The 19,818-nt window shown below is 41.1% G+C and overlaps 1 protein-coding gene across 6 annotated transcripts in view; it reads left to right on the top strand.

The window, feature by feature from the left end:
* Window positions 1-19,383, top strand: part of Sorcs1 (sortilin related VPS10 domain containing receptor 1) — a 522,478-nt gene extending 503,095 nt beyond the window's left edge. Inside the window, exons 25-27 of one of the 6 annotated variants that reach the window (XM_021151491.2) lie at window positions 9,528-9,633; window positions 9,766-9,926; window positions 11,335-15,029. In XM_021151491.2, the coding sequence (XP_021007150.1) occupies window positions 9,528-9,633; window positions 9,766-9,926; window positions 11,335-11,342 (275 nt within the window). In that variant the 3' untranslated portion in view covers window positions 11,343-15,029. Of the gene's footprint in view, window positions 1-9,527; window positions 9,634-9,765; window positions 9,927-11,334; window positions 15,030-18,536 lie in introns of those variants that run through there. The other 5 variants (XM_021151488.2, XM_029472739.1, XM_021151490.2 and 2 more) reach the window with 5 other exon arrangements.
* Window positions 19,384-19,818: the final 435 nt, after the last annotated feature.

The raw sequence follows: 19,818 nt of genomic DNA, 5'->3' as shown, positions 1-19,818 counted from the left end.
GTCTCTCTCTCTCTCTCTCCCTCTCTCTCTCTCTCTCTCTCTCTTTCTTTCTTTCTTTCTTTCTTTCTTTCTTTCTTTCTTTCTTTCTTTCTCTCTGTCTGTCTGTCTGTCTGTCCATCTGTCTTTCTTTCTTTCTTTTTTAGATGTTTTCTTTATTTGCATTTCAAATGTTATCCCCTTTCCTGCTTTCTCCTCCCCTTACCCTTTCCCCCTCCCTCCTTCTCACCAACCCACCCACTACCAATTCCTGGCCCTGGCATTCTCCTACAATGGGGCATAGAGACTTCACAGGACCAAGTACCTCTCCTCCCATTGATGACCGACTAGGCCATCCTCTGCTACATATGCAGCTAGAGACATGAGTCCTACCATGTGTACTCTTTGGTTGGTGGTTTAGTCCCTGGGAGTTCTGGGGGTACTGGTTAGATCATATTGTTGTTCCTCCTATGGGTCTGCAAACCCCTTCAACTCCTTGGATCCTTTCTCTAGCTCCTTTATTGGGGGCTCTGTGCTCAGTCCAATGGTAGGCTGTGAACATCCACTCCTGTATTTGTCAGGCACTGGCAGGGCCTCACAGGAGACAACTATATCAGGCTCCTGTCAGCAACCACTTGTTGGCATCCAAAGTAGTGTCTGAGTTTGGTGGTTGTGTATGGCATGGATCCCCAGGTGGGGCACTCTCTGGATGGTCGTTCCTTTAGTCTCTGCTCCAACACTTTGCCTCTGTAACTCCTTCCATGGGTATTTTGTTCTAAGAAGGATCGAAGTATCCACACTTTGTTCTTCCTTCTTCTTGAGTTTCATGTGGTTTGCTAAAGTGCCTGTCTCATAAAGCTGTCTTTGATGGTTGAAAAACCTGTCTCCAAGCCAAGGCAGGAGAACTTTGCTACAGACTACCTGGTCCATAGCCGGGCCACATTGCAGTTAAACCATGAAACATCATAAAAATGGAGATCTGAGGGGCTCATGGTCTAGAATGAGGAATCCTGGGATCCTATGGAACTGCTAATCTAGACCTTATGTTTTTCTCAATGTCTCCAAATTGTACATATATACCCAGATCCCTCACCAGTCTGTACAATCCTGTAGAAAGCAATTTCTGAACAGAAATCTATCTGTAATGAGGGAAGCTATTCGACACTCCCCTCCATCACTAAATCTGATTTACAGCTCTGGACATCTACTAAAGCAGAGAAGAAAGGCTTGTGACACTAATGTAATAATAAACATTAAAATAGAATTTCTTGGCATGAGTAGAGGCAGCCTAATAGTCAGAATGGGCAGACAACTGTGAGAGGAAGTACGTAGTAAGTAAAATATACCTCCAAATATGGGATATACTATATCCATAACCAAGATAAGTGGCGAAGGGCAGCCAAGAGGTGTGTCTGGGAAGCTATTGCAAACGATTAAAATGTGAACTAGAATCTCTAAGTGGCAGGGCGAATTGAAAGGCTGAGAGCTGTATAAGAGTTAAGCAAATGCTATCTTCTACATGCAATTCGTATGCTAATATGAGGAGAAAATGCTATGCTCTTGTCATTTCCACTGGTATTTCAGAGATGCCATGGTTTTGTTCTCAGTTTCCCTGTAGGTTCCTGGTCTCCTAGAGATTGGGGCTCATATGATTAAAAATGTAAAAACAAAAAGCTGAAGTTCGGCAGAGAAAAAGCCTCAAACTCACATTAAATAAAAGAATTAAAAAAATGTGTGAGAATATTGTTCCCGTCCCTTCCTGTCTTCCATTAGTTGCCTTGTTCAAGAAACTACATTTAGAAAATCGTCCTTTGTCCAGGGCATGTGTGGGCTTTGTCATAAACTGTCACCTTGCCCTCTGTGCAGCTGCCAACTGATTTAACTTCTTTTTCAGGTGCAATAAACAGATATCACGGAGGCACTAGAGGAGTGACATTTCCAGTTCAGTCACTAATATAGATTAGGTTAGGAGGAAAGGGTGAGAGTGGGCAAGAAAGGGTAGCTTTCAGCCTAGATTATGACACTATGTGAATTTGGCTCTTCAGCTCCATCTTGGTAAAGATGCTTTCCGTGTGAGGTAACAGAAGCCCCAGGCAGGATGTTATAGAAACTACTGTGTAATCGAAGCCACAGCATAATCGATGCAGATGCCAAATAGTTGCTGTGGAGCGCTCAAGTGTAAACTGAAATAAATTGTTGCAATAACACTTTCCATTTAGAGATGAAATTAGCACTAGTGAAATTCTTCCACAGTCAATAAATGTATTTGCCTCTTACTCTCTGATTGCCCAGTTATTATTTACAAGTAAGTCATTTATGAGTAAAGCCATGATAATAGTATTTTTATTCCCTTCTATTTTTTTCTAAAATTAAATATATTTCCCTCTTTAAACAACCAGGTTGTTCCAGAGTAGTTCTTGACAGTCATTAAATCACTGTGGTACTATGATAAATAATAACAGGTGCCAAGAGACATAAATATATCTTCCCCTCCAATGTGATTAAATGACTGTGACACCTTCATATGCATGCATAGATATACATATATTATACATATATCATATATATATACACACACATATATATATATATATATCATGCATGCATATAAAATGTTGAAATAACATTCTAGCTTGCAATAGATTCTTGGTTGGTTCTTTTAAGTAAGCTATCTCTCTTCATATAGTCAAGGGCTTTCCTGTTATTCACACTCCCTGGACTTGATCCCAGCATTGTTTAAACCAGGTAGGGTGGCACATGGCAGTAATCCCAGCACTCAGAAGATGGGGTGGGCTGTTCATGGTTCAGGAATCCTCACAGGGCACAAGGGACTGACTTTAATGGAGTGAGTATGGAAGACTAAGAAAATATCTGACTTGCCATGGAGCCCCTGGTTTACTGGAACCTTCCCAGGGAAAGCCCTCAGGTAGAAAGCAGTAGGCAGGATTGGATGGAAGGGTTTAAGGGTTCTTTCTCTTTTCTGTTAGAATACAACTACTTACAGTGATCAGGGGTTTGGTAGTTTATATAGAAACTCAGGGTGCTGGACATCCCTCAGTCCATTGCATCACAGTTAGCTCTGAGAGTTGGAGGAAGCCTTATGATACCCATGGTTACGATTGTGTATGCACTAAAGGGAAAGCCATGATCCCTGCTAGGGCGCACTGCAAATGGAAGCCATTCTGCCAACTTTTCATTCTAAAAACCTTTTCTGTGACATTGCCATATAACCTCAATCCCTCTGAATGTCAACCCAACTGGATCTAGAACCATCTGGGAGACAATCTTCTGGGCATGCCTTTGAGGGGTTGTATAGATCTGGTTAGCATCTGGACATGACTGTGATAGATTAGATAAGTAAGGGTGATTGAAGTGTGAAGATCCACCTTAACAGCCAGCGCATTATACCCTTCCACGGGCTGAAACTCTAGAGTTAATAAAAAGGATGAAATGATTTGAGCATCAGAATTCATTGCTGTTTTATGACGATAGACCCAGTGTGACCAGGATCTTTCTGTTCTTCTCACCACACCTTCCGCACTGGGGTCAACATTCCCTAACACGCGTAGCCAAAACAAACCCTTGGTCCAGCGATGTATAAAGTAAATAGCATGTCCCCCACCCATTCTTCTAAATATTTGGGTGCCACTAATTTTATATTTCAAGTATTAAATATAAAGTCTTGGGTGTGCTTCAGAGGCAGGGAAGGAAAGAACTGAAAATTCAAATAGAGTGTGCTTGCTGCTGCAATTTCTTAATGAAAGTAACATTGGAGGAGAAGAGTGTCAAGCAAGCCCCTTGCTGAACTGGACCTACACTTAAAAAGGATCTTGGTTGATTGAGTATGTGAAAAGTCATGGCATGGATAAGCATGTTTCCCTCCTGCAGGACTTGATAAACTGATGTATACTAAGAATCTCCAGGTAGGGAAATACCAAGATTTCTATTCCCCCAAACTGACTGCACTGAGAAACTCTTTCCTCATCTTTCAGCTCTCCCTCTCCCTCTCCCTCTCCCTCTCCCTCTCCCTCTCCTTCTCTAGAATGTACTTTCAGGCATATGGAACTACTAATATGATAGCATAAAGTGCCTACCATGTCTGGTGTGCCCTGTTCTTCATAGTCAGTTCCATCTCTTGACTTTTCACAACTGTATTGAAGCACGGATTATTTTTCACTTGTCTTTTTCAGATAAGGAATCCGAGCTTCCCTCAATTGAGTTAGCCCCAAACCTAAGCCCAAGTATGGAGTTTTGATCTTGCTGGCACTTGCAGATCTATGGTTATGACGTTGGCATTTCCTGTATGTCAATCACTTTTATGGATGTGGTAACATTCTGTTACTATAATCAACTCAGGTTCTGGTGAATAGAATACAATAATTCAAAGCATCACCAAGTCCCTCACAGGCTTTTAGCAATGGTGTGTGAGCAGAGGTGTCGGGTGTCCAGCCAACTGGAGTAGTGCTTGTATCTATGTTATACACTGTGCATCTATAATGGCAAAAACCTTTTCTGAGTTTTCCTCCCTCACATCTACCTTGATGAAGCTGAAATTGTAGAGGAATTAATTTATGCTAATTCTCCACAACAAGCCCAAATCCATTTATCACCAGTTTCCATTCCTCAGCAAAGCCTGCAAACACACCTAAATATTGGGGAAATTAAGATATGCAGACCCCTCTGTATGAATAGCAATAGACAGCTTTATGTGCAAGCACAGATCAGCAAGCAGAAGGGAAACACGGAACACCTAGGGCGGTGCTACTCAGTCTGCCTGCTGCTGTTGGCTGTGTGCTGCTCCCCTGCCTGCCTGAGGGGCTGCTCTCCTGCTTCCCCAAAGTGACTGATAGATGCACACTGCCAGGTAGAATGGATAGCACATCCTAGAACCCAAACTACAGAAACTAACAATCTCCAAAGAATGTGACAACTATTCAGCAATATTATTGCTGCTTCTCTAAGAATGGGGATCTGGGTGTGAATGATGTAAGATTGGAAAATTCAGACAGAAGGGAGGAAAGCAATGGGGGGTGAAAGGAAAGCCATGGGAGATGGAAGGAAAGCTAAGGGAGCCAGTGTCCAGGTGTGTCTGTGTATGCACACTCATGTGCGTGTGTGTTTCACTTCATGTGAGTAAGAACAGAGTTAAGGTAACTTCCTCATATTACTTTCCATGTATTTCAAATTTACAGCAAGCTTATTGGTGCATACCTTTAATCCTTGCACTCAGGAGGTGAGTTTGAGACTAGCCTGGTCTGCATAGTAAATTTCAGGACATCCAGGGCTATGTAGACTCTGTCTCAACAAGAAAAAAAGAATATTGACAACAAAAATTCCCAATTGTTACCCATTCAAATAAGCTCTGTGGTTTTCTTGGCTGCACGTCTCATTTTCTGCTTGTGCTACAGTGGCCTTCTGCTTGGTTTGCAGAATTTAACTTCATTCATGCCTCTGACAGTCATCATCATCCAAGGCCCCTCTGGATCACAATTTGTTCATTCGCACATTAATGGTTCACTTTAGGCTACCTTTGCATTATATTCTTATCCCTTTCATCTGCTCCTGATATCGAGATAACAAAGAATGACAAGTTGGGGAGGCAGAGTTATTTCAAAACAATGAACTGATTGAGCTTGGAATTGTATGCAAGTACAGAAACGACAAGATTGGTCCTGAGATGACATTTGTTCTATCATCTGTCTATCTTCTGTCTGTCTGTCTGTCTGTCTGTCTGTCTGTCTGTCTGTCTGTCTGTCTCTGTCTCTGTCTCTGTCCCTCTCTCTGCCCTCTGTTTGTGTGTGTTTGTCTGTCTATCCATGACCCATCTCCTCACATACACATGTGTGTCTGATCAAAATTTAAAAGTATATGAACTAGGATCCTAATGGCTCCTTTCAAAGCATAATATTTTAACTCATCTCACCAGTGAATTTCCTTCCTATGCTGTCAGTTTATCCTTACCACCACCACCCCCTTCCTGAGAAATGTTCTTTTTAATGTCTTGGTCCTTTGCACAAGATGGGACATATAGCATTTTGGTTATTTGGGTGTGTTTGGTCTTGTCCATTAACTAGTTGAAGTTCTTTCTGTAGGGTAGCTCAGGAACATAGCTGCTTTTGTTTGTGTCATATGGTTAACAGCCCCTGTCTTCCATCTGTTAAAAATAGTCAAGACAATATTTGTAACAATGGAAAGTGCCCTTTTCTCCTGTGGTGTTCTACTGATAGCAGCACGCACTCAGGTGTGTTTCTGGGCTTTGCTGATGATACCAAGAACTTCATTTTTTTATTATTATCATAATACAAAACACCATGACTGTGGGTGTTCCACTGCAATGAGGCTCCTCCATCATCTCTTGTGCCAGGACAGGCTCTAACTGCACAAAGCTTCTAGACTTACAGTGGAGAGAAACAAGAGAATTCCTTATAGCCAGTGCCTGCTAACAGCTGATCCTCCTGAATAAATTAGGCCTATTTCCTGAAAAAGAGGCTTCAACTTTCTAGACTTTTTACTTTTCACTGACTTTATAGTCATACGAAATATGTTTTCTGGTATCAGCTGAAATATAAGATTTCAAACAGCAGACAGAGTGGATGCAACCACGGGTCTTGTCTGAGACCATTAATATTGTAGTCATTTACTCTTGAACTTTTCTGCTTGGATGACCAGAGCATCACCCTCTTGGCTTTCAACAGGGAAAAGTCATAGAAAGGGTGCTAAAAGGTCACTTGCGTTTCTGGGTATCGGGCTTTGCTTAAATTGATGGAAGGTAAAGGTCACACTGTCCATGCTTCCATAAGGTGCAGGTGGATTGTTTTCTGGCTTGAACGATATCACATTTGCTGAATGTCAGTGCTTGATATGGTAAAAATTAATTGCAAACAATCATTACAAGTGCAAGAGTTTTGACCCTGAGGAGTTGGGGAGAGATGCTTCCTAGAACTGCAAGGTAAAGAAAGCTCAGAGAGGAATGGACGTCTTATGCATACAGAGATTTGAGCTTTGTCTGTGAGGAAGTCTGTGTACTTGAGGTGCTGGACTTCTGAAGGTGAGGAAATTCGAGAGCCCATTGCACGGAATGCCTCTACCCCAGCATCAGGGTACTGACATTTGAAAGCCATCACTTGATCATCAACTTCCTGGGTGCAAAAACACACCATAAACATAGAAACATTTCCTAGCTTTGCAGTTTTTCATCTTGCAACTACCAAGGAAAAGATAGAGCTAATTTATACTTTATATGAACAGACAGATAGACAGACAGACAGACACACATTTCTTATTTATGGTTTGACTGCTTTCTGTGCTTGGTGAGAAAATCTTACGTACAAAGCATCGGTATGATGGTGATGATGATGATGGTGATGATGATGATGAAGCAGATCATCTTTGACTTAGAATATTTAAATGTATCTACCTCACAATAGTGTGATAGAGCCATTCTGCTGCTCTGTTTTAGGTTAGTACTCAGTAAATTACATAAAACATTGAATGTTTTATTATAAAATAAGGTTGTTAAGATGATTTTACCTGCTGGTGGGATTGCAAGCTTGTACAACCACTGTGGAAGTCAGTCTGGCAGTTCCTCAGAAAATTGGATATAGTACTACCAGAAGATCCAGCAATACCTCTCCTGGGCATAGACCCAGAAGATGTTTCAACTGGTAAGAAGGACACATGCTCTACTATGTTCATCGCAGCCTTATTTATAATAGCCAGAAGCTGGAAAGAACCCAGATGTCCCTCAATGGAGGAATGGTTACAAAATATGTGGTAATTTACACAATGGAGTACTACTCAGCTATTAAAAACAATGAAGAGATATAGCTGTCTCTTGTGAGACTATGCTGGGGCCTAGCAAACACAGAAGTGGATGCTCACAGTCAGCTATTGGATGGATCACAGGGCCCCCAATGGAGGAGCTAGAGAAAGTACCCAAGGAGCTGGGGGGATCTGCAACACTATAGGTGGAACAACAATATGAACTACCCAGTACCTCCCAGAGCTTGTGTCTCAAGCTGCATATGTATCAGAAGATGGACTAGTCAGCCATCAGTGGAAAGAGAGGTCCATTGGTTGTGTAAATTTTATCTACCTCAGTACAGGGGAATGCCAGGGCCAAGGAGTGGGAGTGGGTGGGGGAGCGTGTGGGGGACTTTTGGGATAGCATTGGAAATGTAAATGAAATAAATACCTAATAAAAAACAGTGAATTTATGAAATTCTTGGGGAAATGGATGTATCTGGAGGATATCATCCTTAATGAGGTAACTCAATTACAAAATAAGTCACTAGATATGCACTCTCTGATAAGTGGATATTAGCCCAGAAACTTAGAATACCCAAGATACAATTTGCAAAACACAAGAAAACCAAGAAGGAAGACCAATGTGTGGATACTTCATTCCTCCTTAGAATAGAGAACAAAATACCCATGAAAGGAGTTACAGAGACAAAGTTTGGAGCTAAGATGAAAGAATGGACTATCCAGAGACTACCCCACCTGGAGATCCATCCCATAATCAGCCACCAATCCCAGACACTATTGCATATGCCAGCAAGATTTTGCTGAAGTGACCCTGATATAGCTGTCTCGTATGAGGCTATGCCAATGCCTGGCAAATACAGAAGTGGATGCTCACAGTCATCTATAGGATGGAACACAGGGCCTCCAATGGAGGAGCTAGAGAAAGTACTCAAGGAGCTGAAGGGGTCTGCAGCCCTATAGGTGGAACAACAATATGAACTAACCAGTACCCCCAGAGCTCATGTCTCTAGCTGCATATGTAGCAGAAGATGGCCTAGTCAGCCATCATTGGGAAGAGAGGCCCCTTGGTCTTGCGAACTTTATATGCCCCAGTACAGGGGAACACCAGGGCCAAGAAGTGGGAGTGGGTGGGTAGGGAAGCAGGACCGGGGGAGGTTATAGGGAACTTTCGGGATAGGATTTGAAATGGAAATAAAGAAAATTGCTAATAAAATTAAATTAAATTTAAAAAAGAAAGATGGTTTTTCCCTAACCAGGTATAAGGCCAAGTAAGGGTTCTGATGCCATCTATGTGGCTTTCAGCGAGCTCTATGGAGTAGGTTATATGTTTGATAGTTTCAGCCTAAAGTGGCTTTTCATCAAGATGTAAGCCCATCAGTCATATGATTGATTATTTAATAATGATGATAGCAACAACACTATAATTAAAGGAACTATTGATAGAGACTGATAAGTAAATAAAACACCCCATCCAGTGAAGTGTGCACTATTTTTCTTTAGTCACGTATGACACATTAAGGCGAAGCAACCAGCCCCAATCTTTACAGTAAGCAGTGGGTTAAATGGATATAGGGTCTCTTCTGTTTCCCCCTGTTCTATTGTAGTGCTTGAACAAATAAGCTAGGGCATACTTAGGACTGGGGCACACTCATATGCGTTGTAGTTGTGGACCATGTATCATACCCCTATATTCCATGTGGCTTCCTGGAATTTTCCAAGCTTGAGTGTGAACCATATGACCCTCGCAAGTCTCTGCTAATGCGCGTGCTCTGTTTATTCCCCAGCTCCACTGGTGGACCTCACTCCTACCCACAGCGGATCTGCCATGCTGATGTTGCTCTCTGTGGTGTTTGTGGGGCTCGCTGTATTCGTCATCTACAAGTTTAAAAGGTGTGTGTTTCTTCTTTTGCCTCCTACCCCACACCCCCACCTCCCTCCTCTTTCTGCCAGGTTCAGAAGCAATAAATCACAGTGAATCTTGCCTCTGGTACAGGGCGGTGATGCTCTCTGTTAATGTTTTAGGAAAATTCCCGGAATTAATGTTTATGCCCAGATGCAAAATGAGAAAGAACAAGAGCTGATCAATCCAGTCAGCCACCCTGAAAGCAGGCCCAGTGTCCCTCACCCTGACCTCAGGAGGCCTGGCCAGCTTGTAGATGAGAAGGTGGAATCCCAGCTCCTAGGTAAATGATGCCCGGTGGCCATCAGCTAACTAGGCTGAGTAGTCAACTAACCTGCCCTCTAACCCCTTTCTGGCTTTACGTAATGACTTTCTTCTGCTCTAACATTCTTGAGAGAAAAAGCTAAGATGCCCCTTTTCTTGCTCCTTTATGGCTTTATTCTTTCTCTCATTAAATTCCCCACCTCCCTCCACTCTTTTCAAAATTAATCTCTTTCTTAAACACTAAGCTTCCAAAGTATATGAGCTATGCGCATAGTCTTTTCACTAAATGCTATTTTAAAAGGAAAAGCTTCTGAGTCTAGGGGAGGTGGGGCAGAAAGACAGGCAGCAAACAGGGTGTGCAATGTCTCGAACAAAACATACAAGTCCCTACTATAGGCAATTCTGAGACTAAATTGCTTTAAAATACCAGAAGAGCCAGCCATAAGGAGATTGGCTAACTCAACTGTAGGGAGGGGTTTAGGGTTTTTGTTTTGTTTTGTATTAGCCCAGTGGCTGTCTTGAAACTATCACCTTGGAAATGTGGTCAAGAAAAAGCATGCTGTTTGCAGAATACGTAGGATTTGGGGATCATGAGAGCCCAGTTGGAGAAGTAGACTATGGAGGGGAAGATAGATGCCATACTCTGTTTTGAAAAGAAGTTTTGGTATCAGGTGTCAATGCAGCTTTGTGTAACCTGCAATCGAAGCACTAGAGTCTGATATCTAGCTGGAGTAAGCCTGAAGCTCAATTGCTAAATCTTACAACAATTACAGAATTTTTTTGACAACTTAGTCAGACTCATGGATTCACCATTGCAGGTTCCTTTCCCTCCTACGGCCCTTCTGGCTGTGGCTGACCGAGATGGAGAAATTATATGATACTCCATGCTTCACGCTAATGCCACGATGCCAGAAGGCCTTTATAGAGAAGATTTTTTCATCTGTTACTTGGGGAAAAATGTTTGCAAATGAAAAGTGAATCCTCTCTTTAAGTGGACCTGAGAAAGGTCTGTGGCTGTATTAGAGGAAGTTTAAATGCAATGGGTAGCACTAGCCAGAGATAATAATAACAACTGCAGCCACGTCTGGTGTCCAATTTTCACAGTTCATTTTCTTCCATTTGGTGGAGACTGGGTGATAAAAAGACACAATAGCTTAGGGTTAAAATGTATAGAAGCTTTTCTGTTTTCCTGTCCAGAGTAGCACTATGCACTCTGTCTGTTCCCTTCTAAAGCATCTCAAATGCTGCTGTATTCAGGGGGTCGTTTGGTTCTCTGTCTCCGTCTCTATGTGGTGTGAGTCACTGTGGCTGCTTATTAAAGTAGCCATCCTTCCTTTGCTCTGAACATTTCGCAGCACAATGCAGCCTCTGACACAGTTCCATTTCCAGTGTCATTAAATGAGTAAGTGTTACACGTTTTCTCTTAGGAGAGTAGCTTTACCCTCCCCTCCTTCCCCTTCTGCTCAACCTGGTGACTCATCTCTCCGATTGCAAAGACCAAGACCAGCCACTCCACCTTCATCGCCAAAGCGGGGATCTGCTGGGGCACAGTTTGCAATCTAAGAAAAAAAACCCCAAAGGCTACAGGAGAGAGACCTGCTGATCAGAAAAGAATTTCGCTCTTGTCAAGTGCATCATCCTTCATGACCACTAACTTTATGTTTTGTTTTGTTTTCTTCTTCTGTTGTTCTGTTTCCTATTTTGCCAGGAAGTATTTCCATAGTTGCTGAGAATCAAAGCACAAAAGAAATCCCTACCTATGTAAATGTTTGAATGGAGGACGCCAGTAAAACAAACAAACAAATAACAATAAAAACAATCAAAAATCCAAAATAACAAGTAAACACTCACTGCATCGGGACTTTTAAATTCTTCAGACACAGACAACAAGGGTTTTTTAGCTTTAAGCCTGTGCATGTGGATAATACCTTGAGAACACATCTGGAGGGGCAGTGTACAGGTGCTCGATTTTAATGGAAAACACTCCCCTCCCTCTCTCTTCTCTTTTTCTGATCAGTCATGTTTGTAGAGAATTCATAACATATAGAGGCCAAGGAAATCTGCATGTATTTTTGGAAACATACTTGGCTCTAGACTTAACAGCTATTTTAGCCCTAGGGGCTGATGGTGGATTAACCATGCCCAGCCGCTTCCTAAAACACAAACACATGCGCAGGACTCAAACCCTGAGCTGCTTCTCTGTGCTCCTAGTGTCACAGTTCCTTCCTGAGTTAGTGTTCGTGGCTCCTTTGGTCAGCACTGACCACAGGCTGCTTTCTCTCCATTCTCTGTGGCCACAGGGATAAAGATGCTAGTTAAAGATGCAAATCCATGTCTGCAGGTTCGATAGGAACAGAAGGGAGCCTGGGAAGCAAAGTGTATCAGAAGTAGACCTTTGTTTCCCGATCAACTTTTCTCCTTGCAGCTTTCCCTACTCCTACCCCAAGGAATGTAAAAACAAAGACAAAAACAAGTGGGAATTTTTCTCCGCTACTTACTTGGCACCCTACCTTCCCATTTGGATGGTCATCCATTGTTAACATGTTCTCTGGACATCTTTCAGGGTATTCTTCTCCCTGGTCTCCTTTATCTTTTGATGCCTCTCTCTTTTTCTGCTCAAATGTGTTGCTAGATTTTTGGATATTCAACCTTACATTTCCTAAAACTGGACCAGCCTACACAGCCCTGCCTCCTTCTCTCACAAGTCTTTAGCTCTATCGATTTTGTACACTCTCAAGCATGCCAGCTTCCCTGTGCTCTGGCCAGGCTGCGTCCTGCCCAGCTGGCTTCAGTTATATTTCCCCTCTATCTCCTCCCCACAAACCTTTCTTTGCCAAATACCTCTGGTTTTCTCACCTGGAAACATATACTGTGTGTAAAAGAGTTTATACATCCATAGCAATCCAAACCTGGACATGTGCTTTGGAAAGGAAAGCATAGAGATGAACAGTGATGGTTTGTGCATTAACAAAAATCTTATGTGGTCCAATTCTAGAAGAGTCTCTTGAGAAATGTTTGGAAAGTATGACTATACTAGAAGGTAATATCTTCTGTGATAGTTGCTGTTATCTGATATTTCCACTCTAGAATAACCATATTTGTAAAATAAAACTGATTTTTAACCACAAGGAGAAACAGGTTAATGGACTTAATATGTGAGTATTGAAAATCCTATAAAAATCAGTCTTCTCATATATTTGAATGAGAATTTGACCATTTAATATGATAATTAAAGATGGACTCCATGTGTGTGCTCTGATCTTCAATTATCATGGTATTGATAAAGAAAAAGTCAATATGAATGGAAAGGTGGACTTACTTACAGCAAAGTAAGGCTTACAACCTTCAGGGCTGCAAAGCAAAAGAAAGCCAGTTTCCCTAGAGGAATCATGCAAGAGGCCCACAGAAAGGAGCAGGGCTCCTGCTGAAGTTCTTCTAATGACTGAGGTCCCTTCACTTCAGTGTACTAGAAAAAGCCCAATCTCAAGTTGGGATGAAAACTATTCTAGTCAACCACTTCCAGAACCACTCCTCCCTCTTGGCTCTGTCCCAAAGCCAACAACAGGGTATTGTCAAGGGCCCTGCTGTATCCCAATGATCAGTATGAACCCTGTCTGTGAATGGCTGATTCAGTGATCAGATGACCCTTGCTTTGTATGGCTGAGCAAGGGGAGAGTAGGAAAGCTGGGGTCAGAGTTAATCAAGCAGAAAGCTTTATGGAAGAGGGTGTCCTGTGTGAATTTATATGGTCAATTTTGCCTGGGGACATAATCAATTCTCAACCTGCCAGGCTTCCTATCTCATAGGAAACATCTTCATTGATTATTCTCTTCAGTTGGAGTCTTCCATATTTAGTCTGGAAGACAAAAGGATTTAGAAACCAAAATAGGTCCACTCAAATCAGCACAGGGAATCCTCAGTGTTGCAGTTCAATTAATTCTAATTAAAAAATCATTATAAAAAACGAACAACATTCTTGATCTAGCACAGTGCCTTGCCTAGAATAATATTGTGAAAATGTATTTGTCAATAAAAGGACAATGGGTGAATGAAGAGACACGGGGGAGAAGGGTCTGTAAGTCTTCATGTAAAATAGAGATAGGTATCAGATTCCTGGCATCCTGGATAATACCTAGTATGGTTAGCTGTACATTCAGCTTCTCAGGGGTCCTCTGGTGCCTCTGCTCAAGGCTCCCTCTCACCCGTAGGTGTAGGTGGTTGGTGAGGCAAGGTACTTCTTAGCGAGGACCACCAAGTTCCTATACCCTTTGCTAGTGGATCTCAAAGTGTGATGCCTAGGTCAAGACTATCAGTGTTACCCACACTTGCTTGAAATGCAGATTCAAACCAGGCTAACACAGACCCTGCTCTTTTGGAAATCCTAGGGGATCAATAGTGTTATTTTTGTTTATGAGTCATGGCTGTTCCAACCAACCGTTTCACCAAGCCATCCAGGTGATGGTGATATCTGCTCGAGTTGGAAAACCACCATACCGGGCTTTGCGGCCAAATCCCAACAAGAAAGAGACATTTAGAACCTACAAGTGGGATGGAACCAAGTGCCTATCTCTCACTAATAGCAGGTGCAAACACAATGAGGAGTTTGGTGGACTTAAGGCCAAAGGAATGTTAGGGAGGAATCCACAGAAGGTAAGATTCAGGGCAAGCTACAAATTGGATACTGCAACCTTTCTTAAAAGCCCAGAGGGCAAACTGTGCAGGGTCTACCCTGAACTTCCCACCAACGTCTCCCCCTTGCCTTATTCTAATTGGATTCACTGTCCAAATTGCAGTGGTTTGCTTTGCTTCTTTTTTTTTTCCCAGAAGTTTCAAACAGCAACTTTGAAAGCAATGGGGTGCTTGGCAGATGTTCTGTGTTTTCCAGGATTCCAACTGAGCATTGAAACCCCTCATTTGCCAACTTATTTTTATAGGAAGCCAATTTAAAAACAAACAAAAAAAAACAAACAAACTGAAAGTTTTCTTATAGTATTGGAACTACTTCTAATTTTAAAATGACTTTTTGATGTATTTTTTTGTTGAATACTATGTAGTGTAATGTATAATTGCTCTTGTTTATTGCTTTTACAATCATATTTATTAAACAGATAATGTCTCTAAAGCCTTGGCCTCAATGTGTTTATTTAATTCTAAAACATGGTCTAGATTTTTTTTGAAAAAAAAAGATATAGTAACAATATTTCATAAATGCTAATTGTGTGCAAATACATTTAACTCTTTGCTCTCCTGTGTTTCACTCACAAACTCCTCTACTCCCTGAGTTCTATTTACATTCCAGTTAACTGTATGATGTCTGTCCCGTTATGAAAGAACGGTGTTGTACTTAAAACTCATGCCAAAATGGTTACTTTGGAATGAGTGACAGGTTCGTTGCTATTAGTTCGAGTTTTCACACTATTCATAAGGAACAAAGCAATTCAAAACCTTGGACTTACCAAGGGACAGAACCTGGGGCACGCTAAGGGCTCCTAGGGTAGGATGAAAGGGGCTTTGCATTTGGGACTGGAGAGGGGGCTTCCACATCTGGCTGGGCCAGATGTGTGACCTTGGGCTAATTACCTCATCATCCATAAGCTGCAGTGGCTTCCTCCATATAAAGAGGGGGGAAACTTACCTCTTCCAGCTTTGTCATTCTCGGTGGGCAGGTGATTCCCAAAAGGGTCAATGGTTGGTTGGAAATTCGTGGAAGAAAGAAACTCAGACAAGATCCAAACATTTCCAGGCACCTGGCTTGCCTACATAATTGAAATCTCATTGGATACATGTTGTTCCTTATAAACCATCCTTTGCCTTTTAGCCGGGTTAGAATGGCGGTGCTAATTAGCCCAGTTTCAGAATGCATAGGAGCCTTGACTATTTTTAGCCTGCCTTTAACCTCCTAAATTAAGTACCCCGCCGCCTCTTTTCTTTACAGGCCAGAAACTGTGCTGTTCTGTCTCCTTAGGGATGGTCTGTCTCTCATGTCAGTCAGGGTGAAATCAAAAAGCAGAAAATGTCTCTAGGTAATTTACACGGAAGTGATTAATCACGGGGGATTTACTGCTTGAGTAACAGAAGAGGAAATAAGGCAGCAAAGAGCAGACAAACCTCCAGCAGAAGCCTGCAATTTTTCAAAGCTGGAGGGGCACAGGCATCACCAGAATCCTTGGGCCAGGACAACTGGATTGAAGCTGCATTCACAGCACTTAGGTTTGGCTAGAGTTTGAGCCATGGAAGAAGCAAAACTAAGGCCTCTGAGGCTGTCCAAGCAGAGGAGACTGGAAAAAATGGCTCTTTTCCTCACTCTTCTCCTTGTGGGCACTAGAGCCCTTGAGGTGGCATTGATGAGACAGGGATTAGAAAAGGGGAGCATAAGAAACGCGTTTGAAAGAACAGACTAGTAAGTGGTACAGCACCCCTGCTAAGCTCAGCCTACATTAAGTGGAGAAAGCTCCCCTGGCCCCAACACAGATTAAATGTCCATGCCCTTCTCTGGCTTGTTTGTCATGCTAACATATTTAGGCTGTGGATATTGTGTTTGTGTAAACAGATCCTGTTATACCTTTCTTCCCACTGTGCACATTTAAGCAAAGACCTCTATTTCAGCTTATTCTTTACATCCTCCAGCATCTAGCACTGGACATTGCCATTAGGGGGCACTAGATAAATGTTTGATGAAACTCAACCCTTAATTTTTAGCTTAGCATTATCAGTAAGTCCATTTTATTTAGTACTGATCTCTGAGGTGGCTTCACAGGGCAAGGCTAACCCAGCCAGCACCTCTAATTACGTGTCCAATTGCTGTTTGTCAAGAATCAACACCTCCCTGCCCTTCTTCTGGGCTAGCTCTCAAGCTGCTGTGTTCAACGAGCTATTCTTAGACATTAATTTAAGTAAAATAATTGCTGTTTAGAAAAAAAGGAAGACAAGAAGCAAGCTAAAAAGTGGAATAAAAACCAAAGACCTAAATTTAGTTTCTGAATTATCAGTAATTTGTTTGCTTCTTTCCTAAGGAAATAATAGAAATGAGTGTTTGAAAAGTTTATATTTGAAACTGGCACGGCAACTTTAGAGGGCAGATGTATGTGTTGCATAGCCTGGCCATGACCTGAGTTCAATCCACTGATCCCACAAGGTGGCAGAAGTGAACTGACTCCCAAGAGTAATACTCTGAGCTCCACATGTTCACAAGTACGCATGCAATTGCATGTGTGTGCGTGCACACACCACAATTTTTTTTAAAAATGAATATTTAAAGGAAACTAAATGTTTGGGTGCTGTTTGCATAAGAGAATCCCAAAATAATTCCACATGAAAAAACTGCAATGGAGTGGCTGACTATTATATGTTGCATACCTTGCTAGGAATCTATGGTTTACAGAGTGTACATATGAATTGATCCATATGTGCAGACATGGCTATAGACAGGGATACCACAGTTGCCAATAAGACAGATATTGTATAGCTGCCTCCATACAATATTCACGCTAATGGAGATATTAAAGAAGTTATGTGTCACTATCACACATATTGCTATTTTACATATAAGATAGTTTCAAGACACTGAAATATAAAAATAAAACATAATGGGCATCAGAGTGACAGAGGCAGCAATAAGGGGGAGGTGAGTTTGTCTTCAGAAGCAAAAATGTCTCTAAGTCCCAGGAATGCTTCTCTTGGAGCTGAAAGGCAGAACACTAGAAAGTCCGTTGCAGTGACAAGTGCATTGCCCCAGTTTCCAAAGTTAATCTTAGGACCACCCAGAAAACCAAAACAATTCGAAATTTAAAATATAGAAACAGTCTATTGCATGGGAAAATTGACTTCGTGGGCTCAAGAGTTCCCCCAAAGAGTTCCATAGAGGAAAAATAAACCAGTTGGTTTTATTAAGAAGCATGTGAGTTCAAAAAAATTGGAAAATATAGCAAGAATAAACCCTAATTACAACAGATAGTAACTCCAATAAACTGTAGGACAGATTCTTTTTATTTTTATTTATTTTTTTTACACAAAATAAATAGCACCATAGACAATACAGTTGGTAGTTTAAAAGTAATTTCATGTAGTTTTGGCACTCTCCTTCTAATCCCAACCCTCGGAGGCAGGAGGATCACCTGTTGCCTTAGTTATTTAAGGAAGTGACCTCATAAGCAAAGCAAAGATGAAGTATTTGAACCTAGTAGCAGAACAGGAGAGGAGAAAGTTAAAAGAATAAGACAATCCTCATATCTATCATCATTTTAGCCAGAGGCCCCTAGATGATATTGGCAGTTTCACCCACTTCCCCACCCTTGGAAGCAGCACACAATTCATAGTTTTTGCAGCCACTCACATTTATCAACCTGACTCTGGTTCCAAGATTGTTAAACTATTGTTAGACTTCACTACAGAAGGTTGTATGAAGCCCACATTTGAGATTGTCTATGAATGCCAAGACACGTGAAGAGGTTTTAAAGATATATGTATTTCAATATATGCATATTTGTGTACCTGCTTAGAATCTTGTTTACGTATTAACAGCAGCTTTTAGGTGTCAAGAAAGATTTAATGCGTTCATACAAACTAATTAAAGACATTGTGACGGAATCATATTTAACATAGATGGTTTCCATCAAAATTATTTTTCTAGAGGCTGGAGAGATCGCTCAGCAGTTAAGAACATTGGCTGCTCTTGCAGAGGACCCGGGTTCAATTCTCAGCACCAACAAGGTGGCTCACAAGCATCTGTAACTTCAGTTCCAAGAGATCCGACACCCTCTTCTGACCTTCATGGGCACCAAGAACACACGTGGTGCACAGATATACACCCAGGGAAAACACCCATACACATAAAATAAAAATAAAATGATTTTTCTAAAGTATGTAGAGGAATAAGAAAATTTTTATGAGATGTGAAGAGCGGAATTTAAAATGTTACGGGGTGAAATAATAGTTTGTATGGAAAGCACAGGGCAGAGAGCATCTCAGTGGTAGACCTCTTACTTGCCTACAACGCACATGGTCTTGGATTCAATCGCTAGTACTGCCATAAAATGTGAATATATGTATATATACACTTATAAATAAAGAAGACTGGACGGAAATATAAAATATATTACCCCTTATTATTTCTAATTTCCAAAACCATGGATGTTTTAATTCCCCTCATCTTTGAAATACACATGTAGTCCTCATACACGTGGACTAAACTTATCTTAAATAGGGTACAAAAGGAATGCTTATAAGGAAATCTATATGCCTATTAAAACAATCATATAATTATAAGCTGTGTATATAGTTCCTAGGAAGATCACAATTATTGCAGTGTGTAATTATTCTCTTCAAAAACTAAAAATTAAACAACTCTGAATGTTATTTTTATCAATTGAAATTAATACTGAGATGAAAATATTACTATGCTGTTTTTGTATCTGTAATCCATGAACTTTCTGAATATATTCTATTCATTTTTAATTAAATTTTTAGGTTATCATGCAAAGTAATGAGTTTCATTTTGACCTTTTCTCATATAGGCGTCATTATTCTTTGCTACCATTTGTTACCCTCACCCACTATAATGAACTTTGAAGGGTTCAAAAATTTTAAAACATAGAATCTTGCAATCTATGCACATACACAGACACATACACATACACAGTCTTATAGTATATGAATAGCAACATTAATAGCATAAAGATATGGCAAATAATTTAAATAACATTTTATAGCTTAATGGGTAGATATAAGTTCATACCTATACTTTATTTAGGTATATTTTACATTGACATATGTAAAAGTTAACTCATGTGTTATGAATCAAAGGAAGTAACATTGATCTGTTGTGGTTCATACACATTCAGGAAGGCGTGCGAGGATGGGACCTGGACCTCTCACTTGCAATGATTTGTTTATCCCAACCCAATGCTTTTGAA

Source organism: Mus caroli, chromosome 19 (genome assembly GCF_900094665.2).
Source record: "Mus caroli chromosome 19, CAROLI_EIJ_v1.1, whole genome shotgun sequence".
Classification (NCBI taxonomy): Eukaryota; Metazoa; Chordata; class Mammalia; order Rodentia; family Muridae; genus Mus; species Mus caroli.
The sequence above is the reverse complement of the archived record's forward strand: the minus strand, read 5'-3'. Positions and strand labels throughout refer to the sequence as shown.